The sequence below is a fragment of the Oncorhynchus tshawytscha genome, linkage group LG34 (genome assembly GCF_018296145.1).
Source record: "Oncorhynchus tshawytscha isolate Ot180627B linkage group LG34, Otsh_v2.0, whole genome shotgun sequence".
NCBI lineage: Eukaryota > Metazoa > Chordata > Actinopteri > Salmoniformes > Salmonidae > Oncorhynchus > Oncorhynchus tshawytscha.
The window spans coordinates 14037582-14053355 of NC_056462.1; the positions used below are offsets into that span (position 1 = coordinate 14037582).

General features: G+C 42.2%; 1 protein-coding gene across 5 annotated transcripts in view; it reads right to left on the reverse strand.

Moving 5' to 3' along the window:
• Nucleotides 1-648: 648 nt before the first annotated feature.
• The window catches only part of LOC112262376 (serine/threonine-protein kinase DCLK2-like), a 76734-nt gene continuing 61608 nt past the window's right edge, over nucleotides 649-15774 (reverse strand). For 2 of the 5 annotated variants that reach the window (XM_042311828.1, XM_042311829.1), the window contains exons 14-17: nucleotides 9872-9968; nucleotides 7189-7269; nucleotides 6985-7095; nucleotides 649-3558 (exon numbers count right to left, since the gene is read on the reverse strand). In XM_042311828.1, coding sequence (XP_042167762.1) covers nucleotides 2359-3558; nucleotides 6985-7095; nucleotides 7189-7269; nucleotides 9872-9968 — 1489 coding nt within the window. In that variant the 3' untranslated portion in view covers nucleotides 649-2358. Of the gene's footprint in view, nucleotides 3559-4010; nucleotides 4205-5656; nucleotides 5758-6984; nucleotides 7096-7188; nucleotides 7270-9871; nucleotides 9969-15774 lie in introns of those variants that run through there. The other 3 variants (XM_042311830.1, XR_006080752.1, XM_042311831.1) reach the window with 3 other exon arrangements.

Below are 15774 nucleotides of genomic sequence, written 5' to 3' on the forward strand. Positions count from 1 at the left end.
TGATCCTTACTAGTGACCCAGCCAATTGCGAAAAGGACCATTGACTACAAAATGGAGATAGCATGGGCAGCGCCATTGAGGCTGTCACAGACACAAAGATGAGTGCTATATCTCTATGGTTTTGGCTTAGGTTTATTCAAATTGCAAAACTAGAAGTATATAAAGACTGTTTAGATGGAATATCAATATATTGTGCAAACTTCCCTTTAAGAGATGACGGTTGGAGTCTTCACCAGGACCTGCTTGCTGCTCTCCATGTGGCAAAGCCCCCAACACAGTGCAGGTGCTGCCATCACTGTGACTTGCAGAGCAGGGGGTTATGGGAGTCTGTTGGTCCCTAGCTTGTTTCCCCATAGGCTCAATGTTAGAGCTAGATCTGGTAACTGTTTCTATCCTGGTGATTGGCTCAGTAGATCTGATTCATCAGGATAGGTCTGGAGCAAAACACGTCATCAAATAGTTGTTTTCATTGGCTAATGGTTGGAATTAGGCCATGTTGTTGCTTCAGATATTGTCCACAGGATGGAGCTGATGGTCACTTTACCTCATTGTGAGTGGCTTATAATATCTGATTTCTACCTTTATCAACATAGGAGTTTTCACACAATCAAAAACAGTGCCAAAGAAATAAAAACTTTTTTTAAACACTGATTTGAATACTTTTTATTGCGTTTGAAGTTCTCCGATGTGCTGCTAATACATATTATGATATGATAAAGGGAGTCACAGTGGCAAAATGCACAAACAAACTGTTGGCCAAAGCTGACAGGAGTGTTTTTCCTGCTTGAAATGTAATTTTCATACACGTATCCAGACTAAAACTGCAATAAAAAAAGCATTATGATGATGACAGTGTAGTTTGACTAAACATTACACAACAGAACAGCTACTATACGTACAATAGTACCAGCTTGACGTGTGTGTGAGACCTGTTTTGTGGGGAGGCAGAGGGAGGAACATGGCATGCAACTAAAGCCCCTTGGAGTAGTAGTGCTGTGCATCGGAGCCATTATCAATATCTGAAGGGTTAAACTCTAACCAACTGCATGCAGTAGGCTAGGTAAAGAGATACAGGCCGCATCCCAAATGGTACCCTATTCCCCAACCCTGTGGGCCCTGCTCAAAAGTAGTGCACTATATAGGGAATAGGGTGCGATTTGGGACTTAAACATGGACTTTAAAACAAGTGCATTACCATTACAGACAAAGACAACAGCAAAGTGGAACAGCCTCATGTTATTATCCGGTAAATCTGGACTGATAAATGAGTATATGAGGGGATAGAGCTCCCAGTGTTTCCTGTCAGCTGGTTTCAGAAAATGAATCTAACTATTGGGTCAGGTTCATTAGGGCACACAATGAAAAACGTTTCGCAACGGAGGGCAAATGTTTCTTACAGGACATGTCCAGGAAGACCCTTCCTCTTTGTCTGTATTGTGCCTGATGAACATTTACATTGTAGTCATTTAGCAGATGCTCTTATCCAGAGCGACTTACAGGAGCATTTAGGGTTAAGTGACTCGCTCAAGGGCACATCTACAGATTTGTCTCCTAGTCGGCTCGGGGATTCGAACCAGTGACCTTTCGGTTACTGGCCCAAAACTCTCAAAACGCTAGGCTAACTGCCGCCCTGAACACACCCCTGATCTGGCAGCTATTTTCACAGGCCCACCTCTCCTCATTGACACGTTCATCTTCTACTCTGTTGCATCTCTCTTTTGGTGTTCAGCAGTTAAACACTACAGGCTCCATAGCGGACCAATGATAAACAGGCAAGAGAAGAAAACAAAACTCAAACCTTCAACTTTCATTCTGGTGCCTCGTGTCTGTCATACAATACTATACACATCTACAGTAGCAGTTTATCTTACAACAGACAACAAGCACGCCAAATAATACACTTCTACCCATAATCATCATGTGTGTTTCTACCAACCAACCACAGACAATAAATAAAACCCCCTCTGAAACCACACACACTAACTAGGCAGGCCTCGCTCTATTTTCTCCATATATAAATACACACATACCATATATACAAAATCAACCAAAATGTACAAAACACCTTAACTTCCCTCTTGGAGCGTGGATATGATGGGTTCTCTACAGAGATTGTACTGTAGGTTGTAGGAGCCATTTTGCTTGTTTTTTTTTGCCATTTGCTGCTTGGGAGCCTAGGAACGATACAGCAGTGGACATCAGCTGTTATACTGTTACTGGGGATGGAGGTTCTATCTGTATCTAGCCCCCTACATGCGAATCATAGGTCTGGGGATACGGCGCGTGGAGGTAAGGGGGCTGGAAAGGTACAAATTAGACCATGGTCCAGCAGCCAGTCTTCTCATCCATCATTCTTTCTCACAGCTCTCTGGCAGTAGCAGCAGCTTCAACGTCAAGGCCCACCAGGGGTGATGGAGAGGAGGGAGAGGAGCAGGTCAGGGGTGAGGGAGAGCTGGGAAAGGCAGAGGGAGACAGAGGGTCAGAGGGAGAGGGGCAGGTAAAAAGAGAGGGAGGAGAGGAGGGAGAGAGAGGGGCAGGAGGAGAGGGGGAGGCTTTGCGTTTGGAAGGTGATGAGGCAGAGGGGCAAGTAACTGGCATATGAGAGGCCCCAGGGAAGGCACAGACATGGAGCTTGGTTGGAGAGGAAAGAGAAGGGGACATTTGGAGTTTGGTAGGTGAAGAGGGAGAGGAAGGAGAGGGAGAGATAACAGGTTTGGTAGGTGAAGAGGGAGAGATAACAGGTTTGGTAGGTGAAGAGGGAGAGATAACAGCTTTAGTAGGTGAAGAAGGAGAGATAACAGGTTTGGTAGGTGAAGAGGGAGAGGAAGGAGAGGGAGCGATAACAGGTTTGGTAGGTGAAGAGGGAGAGATAACAGGTTTGGTAGGTGAAGAGGGAGAGATAACAGGTTTGGTAGGTGAAGAGGGAGAGATAACAGGTTTGGGAGAGGGAGAGGAAGAGGAAGGAGAGGGAGCGATAACAGGTTTGGTAGGTGAAGAGGGAGAGATAACAGGTTTGGTAGGTGAAGAGGGAGAGGAAGAGGAAGGAGAGGGCGCGATAACAGGTTTGGTAGGTGAAGAGGGAGAGATAACAGGTTTGGTAGTTGAAGAGGGACAGATATCATGTTTGGTAGGTGAGGAAGGAGAAGGAGAGATAACAGGTTTAGTAGGAGAGGAAGGAGAGGGAGAGTTGTTGGGCCTGGTAGTGGAGGTAGGATAGATAGAGACGTTAGGCTTGGTAGGAGAGACAAGGACAGAGGGAGAGGTAACGGGTCTGCTAGGTGTTGAAGGAGAGATGGGAGGGGATACAGGGACAGGCACATCAGTCTGAGGACTCTTGGGTTCCTCCTCTGGGAGGGCAGGCTTGGTGGGTGATGCCAGCTTGGTGTTGGGTGAGACTGGTGTTGGGTGTTGGTGTTTGGTGTTGGGTGAGGCTTGCTTGACTGGCATGGCTGCAGGAGAGACTACTTTCTTCCTAGGCGGTGGTGGGGGCGGAGGTGGTGCTGTGGGCCTCTGGCTGCGATGAGTCAGCTGGATCATCTTCTTATCTAGAGCTGTGTTCTGGTAGAGGTCAGGGGTGAGGGGTCAGGGGTGAGGGAAAGAAAGTCAGACCGACACTCACCTTCGGTAAAATACAACAGAACCAAACAAGTAGGGAGAGACAGAAATAAAGAACAGTGGGTCAATATATAATGGGAAGAGAAAACTGCCCCAAGATGACGTTCAACCGCACTGATATCTGACAGTAAGGTCCATGGAGTAACGTTTCTATATATTATTAAACACAGTAGATCAACAAAAACAGAACAAAAATATATATATATTATATATATATATATATATATATATATAGACAGAAACATCCATAGAGGGGATGATTTTACAGTGACAGACCCTTCACAGTAGTAGACAGACCCTTCACAGTAGACTGACCCAACAAGACAGCAAATCATATCATCAATGCTCAACATGCAGTGTAAGGGAAAATGAGAAATTGTGCTGGAGAGATTTTGCCTCATCACAACTCAAACCAACTAGATCATTTGGATTGCTATAATAATAACAGTAATAACAATAATAACTACGTAACAATCAGAAGGCATTAAGATTTCCCATGTTCCCTTAGCTGAGTGAGTCTTCGTGGTGTCAGTGAAGAAGCAGTAAAGAAGCGTAGCCTTCAGTGTTAGTACATACCATTGCCTTGGAGCTAATTCAGAGGGTGGCAATGTGGAGGGGGCGGGGAGGAAGCAGAGGGGACAGAGACTAGTCTTACTCACAGCTCAACAACAGAGGAGACACAGAAAGCAGGCCTGTTTGTTTCCTGCTCTGGTGTACCGCAGCACTGCTGGTTTTCCTCTGTCCCTGGTAGCTAAGTGATCAGTTCATGCCATTGGTTGGCCAGAGTCCACTACTCACCTGGTTTCCAAGGTCTAAATAAATAGAAGCAGTGGTGTCCCACTGGGCACAGACACCAATTCAACGTCTATTACACGTTGGTTCAATAGAATTTCATTGACATGACGTGGAAACAACGTTGATTCAACCAGTTGTATGGCTCTCCAGGCTTGGAATTGATTAGCCTAAAGTCTGCTATGACAATCATCTCTCAGGATGCTGGTAAGCTCAATGACTTCTCAACTTCTGGGGGAGTACTGTTCAATGTTAAATCCAAGGCAATATAAGCAATTTTCATCTGTCTCTCTCATCCAGTGCAGTAGTGCAGTTTAAATATTTGACCACAAGGTGGTGGTAGAGCTCAACTGAACAATTATCAGGAGATGAACTGTAATGTATCCAAAGGGCCAGGACAGCAGGTTGAAATGTTTTGTCATGAATCTTGTTCTGGGGGCAGCTCTGCCGAGTGGTCACTAGCTGGCACAACCACAAAGTAATATAATCTCATTTTAAACCTAACCTTAACCACACTGCTAACCTTAATTCATAACCCTATCCTTAAATTAAGACCAACAAGCTCATTTTTCTTTTGCAGCAGGCCCATCTAGCAGAAATTGCTCAGTTCTGCCTCCAGGGCAAGATTCATGACAATAAATGTCAACCTGTCTTAGACATGGCCAATGCATGTAGGAGTAGGATCATGGCTTTACATAGACATCAAATATATTGTAAAATTGCCATAGACATTTAATGTCCCCAGGTTAATGTAGGGGCATTAACTATAAGAGCACTACTTTAGATGAGTGACAGAGACGGGGGCAAATTAAAAATTAGTTCAGCAGGAGCAATGAGGGCTTCTCTTAGGCCTAGTTAGTTAGCATGCCAAATAACCACCCAGCCAGCCAAAAACAACACAGAATACAATAACATGTACAAATCTAACTCAGACAACAACTCTCAACACAGCAGTGACATCACTGTCAACAAAGTCAGTCCACACAGAGACGAGTTGATTGATGAAGATGGTTATGAGTGAGATAAAAGTGGAGGATGAGTGTGAGAGAGAGAGAAAATAAAAGAAGCCCCATTGGAGGAGGAGAGAGGAGCTTAGGCAAATTACACGAGGGGGCAGAGCAGCCATGCAAACTGATTCAAGGCCACTGCAGAGATTTACTGAGTTATTCTGCCCAGATCAATCTGTTATAGAGAGGCATTATTGGAGCTGGCAGAGGGGGAGAGAGTGGAGGACGGGGGAGATCGGTACCCTGCACTCAGCTCCAAAGCTTCCCCTGTGGTCCTGGGATGAGTTGGGAGGAGGGAGTGGGATGAGCAGGAGGGGCGCGGGGATCTCCTTTACACCTCAAACTGTCAAAGGAGATTTACAACAAAATGAGGTTTAACCCAGAGTCAGGGGCAGTCCCAAATGAACCCTTACGCACCCCTTAGCCCATGTTAATCCCCTTCTACTGCTGCAGTGGGTATACTGGACCCAGGTGGAAGCAGACAGCATGTGTGCATCTCAATAGTCTAGAGAGGCTTCCTCTCATTGTCTCCTTCAGGACCAGGGAAGGAGATGAGGAGGGGGATCTAATTGAGATGCATCCATTGACAGACCTATGCTATATTGGTTGTGTATTCGCAGGCCAGCTCCAGCTCAATAGACCCCAAAGTGGACCAGAGAAGGTAGGTGATGTGACCAGAAGTGTGCAGCAGATCGAGAGGAAGTTCACCACCCACAACAGGAAGTTACATAACTGTGCCAGGAGGTGCATAGGCTTGTGGGAAAAAGCTTAAAAACAGAAAGAGGATGGTAGGATATGACTAAGGATGTATCTCTTCAGACCAATGTACTCTGGAGTCACTGAGAACACTGCGTCAACACTAAAACACGACATTTGCACCACACAGATGAAAACGTGTTTTAGAGAGAAGATGATGAATCAGGATTTATCCGTGTGTAATCCCAGGGGAAAGCTTTTTGAATAAATGTTGCTCTCTTAAAACCCTCAGTGATATGATTACATGAACAGAAGTTGTCCATTTCTTAGCTTTCCTGTCAGATAATCTCTCATGATCTTTTAGATCAAACTCTTATGTAACCAACTGATTAATAGTACTAGATGTGAAAATGGTTATTGTTTGTTTGAAAGAGAGTAGGTGTAGTGCTGAATTAACTAACATTTGTTACAGCTCATGTTGGTTTCCAATCAATCTTGAAATATAAGCGGATGCCAATCAAATAAAATCAGGAAGCTTCTTTTAGCTTTGTTTTTGGTTCCTTCAGAAAACGACTGATGGCAAGTAAATCAGGCCATGATTTAACATTTCTGCAAATATCAAGAATCTACAGACGAGGACTCTGGGGTGTCTATGTACGACAGATGGTGGAATACAGAGAGTTCAGATGAGGGAAAGTATATGGAGATACACAATGTGTGTATTGGAAATGTGACCAGAAAATAGAGAGTAGTTGGTAGAGAGTAGAGGGTCGTGACTGAGTGCTGTTGTGTATACGGAGATACACAATGTGTGTATGGGACCAGAAAACTAATAATGGGTTGTGATAGTGAATGTTGTTGTCTTGTTCCTCACCATGATGACTGACACTCCTGCTGTGGTTGTGCTGGGCTTTGGTGCTGTGTTGAAGTGTGTCCTCAGTTTACCTGACACCTCCATCTTCATGTTGTTCTCCATGTTGTCATCCTGTAGAGACACACACACATTCTCCTTCATGGTCCTGAACACACACACACACACCCCCACACACACCCACACAAAGTCCACAAGACAAGTTACCGTGACCCAGGGATGAGAGAGGATGTCCTGTGCTGTGTAGCGTGCCTCCACGTTCACCTGCAGCATCCGCCCAATCAGCTCCTAGAAAACACATCAGGTCATGCATCAGCGGTGACATCTTCAGGGTCCAGTCTCTCTCAAGTCATGTCGTCGCAACTTTACCTTGACATGTACATTGTTCTCACTGTGTGACATGACAAGTGTCACAGGAGGACATTACAAACAGTGCTCTAGCACTGTTTGGCTACATTCACTGTGCCTCCAACCAGGGTCGGGTTCATTAGGGCTTACCATAACAAAACGTACCAAAATATTTTGCAACAGAAAACGAAAATGAGCATGTCTTATTGGACAAGTTCAGGTAGTCCATATCAGTCCATTTTCTACTCTTCCGGTAACTAATGAATAGACCGTGACTGCAGCAGGCTGTTGAGATCTCTAGACGTAGGCTTTTCTTTGTTAAGTCGAGGTGCCACTGCAGCAGAGGATTTAATTAGTATTTCAGCCTTGCTTTGAAATAGCTGCTGTCACTGTAACACATGGTGGTCATTTAGGGAGTGAGAGCAGGGAGCGCCATGCCTTTTACCACACACTAGTCATTGAGAGAGGGAGCGAGCGAGAGGCAGAAAGAGAGAGGCAGAGAGAGACAATTAGACCCAACCAAATCACGAGAAAACAAAAAGATAATTACTTGACACATTGGAAAGAATTAACAAAAAAACAGAGCAAACTAGAATGCTATTTGGCCCTACACAGAGAGTACACAGCGGCAGAATACCTGACCACTGTGACTGACCCAAAATTAAGGAAAGCTTTGACTATGTACAGACTCAGTGAGCATAGCCTTGCTATTGAGAAAGGCCGCCGTAGGCAGACATGGCTCTCAAGAGAAGACAGGCTATGTGCTCACTGCCCACAAAATGAGGTGGAAGCTGAGCTGCACTTCCTAACCTCCTGCCCAATGTATGACCATATTAGAGACACATATTTCCCTCAGATTACACAGATCCACAAAGAATTCGAAAACAAATCCAATGTTGATAAACTCCCATATCTACTGGGTGAAATTCCACAGTGTGCCATCACAGCAGCAAGATTTGTGACCTGTTGCCACGAGAAAAGGGCAACCAGTGAAGAACAAACACCATTGTAAATACAACCCATATTTATGCTTATTTATTTTATCTTGTGTCCTTTAACCATTTGTACATTGCTAAAACACTGTATATATATATAATATGACATTTGTAATGTCTTTACTGTTTTGAAACTTCTGTATGTGTAATGTTTACTGTTAATTTTTGTTGTTTTTCACTTTATATATTCACTTTGTATGTTGTCTACCTCACTTGCATTGGCAATGTTAACACATGTTTCCCATGCCAATAAAGCCCTTGAATTGAATTGAATTGAGAGGCAGAGAGAGACATTCAAATTCTACAACCACCTAAAAGGAACCAATCCCCAAACCTTCCATAACAAAGCCATCCCTGACAGAGAAACACACCTGGAGAAGACACCCCGAAGCAAGCTGGTCCTGAGGCTCTGTTCACAAACACACCCCACAGAGCCCCAGGACAGCAACACTATTAGACCCAATCAAATCATGAGAAAACAAAAAGAGAATTACTTGGCCCAAAACAGAGAGTACACAGTGGCAGAATACCTGATCACTGTGACTGACCCAAAATGAAGGAAATCTTTGGCTATGTACAGACTCAGTGAGCATAGCCTTGCAATTGAGAAAGGCCGCCGTAGGCAGACCTGGCTCTCAAGAGAAGACAGGCTATGTGCACACTGCCCACAAAATGATGTGGAAACTGAGCTGCACTTCCTAACCTCCTGCCAAATGTATGACCATATTAGAGACACATATTTCCTTCAGATTACACAGACCCACAAAGAATTTGAAAAAAAATCTAAATTTTGATAAACTCCCATATCTACTGGGTGAAATACCACAGTGTGCATCACAGCAGCAAGATTTGTGACCTGTTTGCACAAGAAAAGGGCAACCAGTGAAGAACAAAAACCATTGTAAATACAACCCATATTTATGTTTATTTATTTTCCCTTTCGTACTTTAACTATTTGCACATCATTACAACGCTATACATTATATGACATTTGAAATGTATTTATTATTTTGGAACTTTTGTAAGCGTCATGTTTATTTCACTTTTGTTTATCCATTTAACTTGCTTTGGCAATGTAAACATATGTTTTCCATGACAATAAAGCCCTTAAATTGAAATTGAACATTTTATTGAATTGAGAGGCAGAGAGAGAGAGAGCGAGAGAGAGAGAGAGAGCGAGAGAGTGAGAGCGAGAGAGAGAGAGAAAGAGAGAAAGAGAGAGTGAGAGCGAGAGAGTGAGAGCGAGAGAGAGAGAAAGAGAGAGAGAGAGAAAGAGAGAGAGAGAGAGAGAAAGAGAGAGCGAGAGAAAGAGAGAGGGAACAGAAAAGAGGAGTAATGAAAGATGTGAGAACCGAAGAAGAGATGGTGTGTGTGCAGCATCCCCTCTTTCTCTCTTTCCAAACCACCCCCTCATTTTCTTCACTCCCGCTCCCCTCTCCTTCATTCCGGAAGATCTCAACGGGACCCTCCGACCCACTCGTTGCTGCCACCCAAATGTAATGGGGGCTGACGCGACAGGGGTGGTGTGTCTGTGTGTGGTGGTTTACCTTGGCTGAGTCCGTGACGTTGTCCCAGTAGGGAGCAGGAAAGTCCAGTCGTCCCACCAGGATCTGGTCAAACAGGTCCTCTTGAAGGTTGTCCTCACTGTACAGAGAAACATGTGAACAGATGGATATTTCAGCATACAGCCACAAATACTGTATTACACACACACACACACACACTATTTATGTCACATTCAAAGACACACAGCGTCAGAATAACTCTGACACCATTGTCCTTTCTATCCCCTCACCTTCACTCACTAACTGGCTGCATTTTCCAATTCAGCACCAGGAATCAATTCAAGGACACACCAGAACACAACAAGAGTAGCCACAGAAGAGGTACAAGTAGGGGGAGGATAGGACGACTGACTATGAGACATAATAAATCTCTCAGCTATATTCTGGCAGACAATCCTCACTGCAATGACACTACTATCCAGAGACCTTGTCTATGTCTATGCCGAACGGTTAATCTATGCGAGATCATGCGAGATCTCAGTTATGCTAAACCATAGGTATATAAAAATAAAACAAACATCAAATTAACTCATGTAAATTCACATCTCCTATATGAAGTGTGAATATTTCTGCCACACAGGAAAACGGTTCCAAATAAATGACATTATTACGTGTTCCACCACCCATGTTATTTACATTATTAAATGTCCATGTGGGCTCTGTAATGTCGGTAAAACCACCCGCTCTCTCAAACAGAGAATTAGTGACCATAAACATTCAATCGGGAGAAACGACAGGGATTATCCAGTCGCTATACATTTCAATGACCTGAAGCATGACATTCCCACCTTTAGATTTTGTGGCATAGAGAAAGTTAAGAAATCAGACAGGGGAGGAGATATAAATAATACTCTGAGTTAAAGGGAATGTTTTGGGATTTTCACCCTCCAGACATTATTTCATAAAGCACTTAATGATGAAATGCCTATGGATGTTATGTTGTGAATTTGAACATGAATTATGTGTCTCTTGTAGATTATTCTGACGTTTTTCGTACGATGTACCCAATGACTAATGAAAACTTACTATATGTCTTCATTGTGGTTTTACAGACGTGTTCAATACGCCTTATTTATACACTTTTGTAATATTTATGAAATGCATATTGTTATATTTGGCAGCACTTATTTGTTTTTCCTTTGCCTCCAACCCCTTTCGATGTGTGGAACGGATGTGGGTGGGGCCAGGTCTACATAAGGATGCAATTTTTTTTTTTTAATCACAAAAGCTCTGACGAAGGCCTGTGGCCGATACATAAGCTTATTAAATATCGGTGATACTATCAAGAGCAGTGTGCGGTTTCCTTTTTCCTTCATCTTGTTCAATTGTTGCCATGCACCTGTAAAAAAGATTGCCTTTTGAATTTTTTACATCTCCTATATTTAAAAAGCTGAATAACGTGCGAGCGCCAGACGCCTGGGTTTACACTAAGGAAGCCGAACGGATGTGCTAGGCAGCCCACTCAACACGTAAGGACTGTCTATGGGAACATTTACAGGGCATCCCAAGATCAATTAGACATTTCTAAGAGTTTTCCAAAAGTAAGGATTAAATCCCTGTTTTCTGTAAATTAAAGCACAGTAGAAGCCTAGTTGAGGTTTAACTGTGTGAATCAGATATGAAGCAGGTGGCCAATGGTAGAATTTCAGAGATTATCATGTTAACATTAAGCGTGGTGACTGTGTAATGAACGCTATCCCGTCAAGGACCAGCCATGTTGTTGTGTGGTGTACCTGAGAATATATCCCTTTAGGAGTTCTGGAGGTTAAATAACATTGTGTAGTGTACTGTAGGTGTCTGGAGGATAAATAACATTGTGTAGTGTACTGTAGGTGTTCTGGACGTTAAATAACATTGTGTAGTGTACTGTAGGTGTCTGGAGGTTACATAACATTGTGTAGTGTACTGTAGGTGTTCTGGAGGTTACATAACATTGTGTAGTGTACTGTAGGTGTTCTGGAGGTGTAGTGTACTGTAGGTGTTCTGGAGGTTAAATAACATTGTGTAGTGTACTGTAGGTGTGTTAAATACTGTAGTACTGTGTGTCTGGAGGTTAAATAACATTGTGTAGTGTACTGTAGGTGTTCTGGAGGTTAAATAACATTGTGTAGGTGTTCTGTTAAATACTGTAGGTGTTCTGGAGGTTAAATAACATTGTGTAGTGTACTGTAGGTGTCTGGAGGTTAAATAACATTGTGTAGTGTACTGGAGGTGTCTGGAGGTTAAATAACATTGTGTAGTGTACTGTAGGTGTCTGGAGGTTAAATAACATTGTGTAGTGTACTGTAGGTGTCTGGAGGTTAAATAACATTGTGTAGTGTACTGTAGGTGTTCTGGAGGTTAAATAACATTGTGTAGGTGTGTACTGTAGGTGTTCTGGAGGTTAAATAACATTGTGTGTGTAGGTGTTCTGGAGGTTAAATAACATTGTGTAGTGTACTGTAGGTGTTCTGGAGGTTAAATAACATTGTGTAGTGTACTGTAGGTGTTCTGGAGGTTAAATAACATTGTGTAGTGTACTGTAGGTGTTCTGGAGGTTAAATAACATTGTGTAGTGTACTGGAGGTGTTCTGGAGGTTAAATAACATTGTGTAGTGTACTGGAGGTGTTCTGGAGGTTAAATAACATTGTGTAGTGTACTGTAGGTGTTCTGGAGGTTAAATAACATTGTGTAGTGTACTGGAGGTGTCTGGAGGTTAAATAACATTGTGTAGTGTACTATAGGTGTCTGGAGGTTAAATAACATTGTGTAGTGTACTATAGGTGTCTGGAGGTTAAATAACATTGTGTAGTGTACTGTAGGTGTTCAGGAGGTTAAATAACATTGTGTAGTGTACTGTAGGTGTTCTGGAGGTTACATAACATTGTGTAGTGTACTATAGGTGTCTGGAGGTTAAATAACATTGTGTAGTGTACTGTAGGTGTTCTGGAGGTTAAATAACATTGTGTAGTGTACTGTAGGTGTCTGGAGGTTAAATAACATTGTGTAGTGTACTGTAGGTGTTCTGGAGGTTAAATAACATTGTGTAGTGTACTGTAGGTGTTCTGGAGGTTAAATAACATTGTGTAGTGTACTGTAGGTGTTCTGGAGGTTAAATAACATTGTGTAGTGTACTGTAGGTGTTCTGGAGGTTAAATAACATTGTGTAGTGTACTGTAGGTGTTCTGGAGTTAAATAACATTGTGTAGTATTAGGTGTTCATAACAGGTGTTCTGGAGGTTAGGTGTTCATAACATTGTGTAGTGTACTGTAGGTGTTCTGTAGGTGTTCTGGAGGTTAAATAACATTGTGTAGTGTACTGTAGGTGTCTGGAGGTTAAATAACATTGTGTAGTGTACTGTAGGTGTCTGGAGGTTAAATAACATTGTGTACACTGTAGGTGTTCTGGAGGTTAAATAACATTGTGTAGTGTACTGTAGGTGTCTGGAGGTTAAATAACATTGTGTAGTGTACTGGAGGTTAAATAGGTGTTCTGGAGGTTAAATAACATAGTGTGTAGTTCTGGAGGTTAAATAACATGTAGTACTGTGTTCTGGAGGTTAAATAACATTGTGTAGTGTACTGTAGGTGTTCTGGAGGTTAAATAACATTGTGTAGTGTACTGTAGGTGTCTGGAGGTTAAATAACATTGTGTAGTGTACTGTAGGTGTCTGGAGGTTAAATAACATTGTGTAGTGTACTGGAGGTTAAATAACATTGTGTAGTGTACTGGAGGTTAAATAACATTGTGTAGTGTTCTGGAGGTTAAATAACATTGTGTAGTGTACTGGAGGTTAAATAACATTGTGTAGTTACTGGAGGTTAAATAACATTGTGTAGTGTACTGTAGGTGTCTGGAGGTTAAATAACATTGTGTAGTGTACTGTAGGTGTTCTGGAGGTTAAATAACATTGTGTAGTGTACTGTAGGTGTTCTGGAGGTTAAATAGCATTGTGTAGTGTACTGTAGGTGTTCAGGAGGTTAAATAACATTGTGTAGTGTACTGTAGGTGTTCTGGAGGTTACATAACATTGTGTAGTGTACTGTAGGTGTCTGGAGGTTAAATAACATTGTGTAGTGTACTGTAGGTGTTCTGGAGGTTAAATAACATTGTGTAGTGTACTGTAGGTGTTCTGGAGGTTAAATAACATTGTGTAGTGTACTGTAGGTGTCTGGAGGTTAAATAACATTGTGTAGTGTACTGTAGGTGTTCTGGAGGTTACATAACATTGTGTAGTGTACTGTACGTGTCTGGAGGTTAAATAACATTGTGCAGTGTACTGGAGGTTAAATAACATTGTGTAGTGTACTGGAGGTTAAATAACATTGTGTAGTGTACTGTAGGTGTTCTGGAGGTTACATAACATTGTGTAGTGTACTGTAGGTGTCTGGAGGTTAAATAACATTGTGTAGTGTACTGTAGGTGTTCTGGAGGTTAAATAACATTGTGTAGTGTACTGGAGGTTAAATAACATTGTGTAGTGTACTGTAGGTGTCTGGAGGTTACATAACATTGTGTAGTGTACTGTAGGTGTCTGGAGGTTAAATAACATTGTGCAGTGTACTGTAGGTGTCTGGAGGTTAAATAACATTGTGTAGTGTACTGTAGGTGTTCTGGAGGTTAAATAACATTGTGTAGTGTACTGTAGGTGTCTGGAGGTTAAATAACATTGTGTAGTGTACTGTAGGTGTCTGGAGGTTAAATAACATTGTGTAGTGTACTGGAGGTTAAATAACATTGTGTAGTGTACTGGAGGTTAAATAACATTGTGTAGTGTACTGTAGGTGTCTGGAGGTTAAATAACATTGTGTAGTGTACTGTAGGTGTTCTGGAGGTTAAATAACATTGTGTAGTGTACTGTAGGTGTCTGGAGGTTAAATAACATTGTGTAGTGTACTATAGGTGTCTGGAGGTTAAATAACATTGTGTAGTGTACTGTAGGTGTCTGGAGGTTAAATAGCATTGTGTAGTGTACTGTAGGTGTTCTGGAGGTTACATAACATTGTGTAGTGTACTGTAGGTGTCTGGAGGTTAAATAACATTGTGTAGTGTACTGTAGGTGTTCTGGAGGTTAAATAACATTGTGTAGTGTACTGTAGGTGTTCTGGAGGTTAAATAACATTGTGTAGTGTACTGTAGGTGTCTGGAGGTTAAATAACATTGTGTAGTGTACTGTAGGTGTTCTGGAGGTTACATAACATTGTGTAGTGTACTGTAGGTGTCTGGAGGTTAAATAACATTGTGTAGTGTACTGTAGGTGTTCTGGAGGTTAAATAACATTGTGTAGTGTACTGTAGGTGTTCTGGACGTTAAATAACATTGTGTAGTGTACTGTAGGTGTCTGGAGGTTAAATAACATTGTGTAGTGTACTGTAGGTGTCTGGAGGTTAAATAACATTGTGTAGTGTACTGTAGGTGTCTGGAGGTTAAATAACATTGTGTAGTGTACTGTAGGTGTCTGGAGGTTAAATAACATTGTGTAGTGTACTGTAGGTGTCTGGAGGTTAAATAACATTGTGTAGTGTACTGTAGGTGTCTGGAGGTTAAATAACATTGTGTAGTGTACTGGAGGTTAAATAACATTGTGCAGTGTACTGGAGGTGTCTGGAGGTTAAATAACATTGTGTAGTGTACTGGAGGTTAAATAACATTGTGTAGTGTACTGGAGGTTAAATAACATTGTGTAGTGTACTGGAGGTTAAATAACATTGTGTAGTGTACTGTAGGTGTCTGGAGGTTAAATAACATTGTGCAGTGTACTGGAGGTGTCTGGAGGTTAAATAACATTGTGCAGTGTACTGGAGGTGTCTGGAGGTTAAATAACATTGTGTAGTGTACTGGAGGTTAAATAACATTGTGTAGTGTACTGGAGGTTAAATAACATTGTGTAGTGTACTGGAGGTT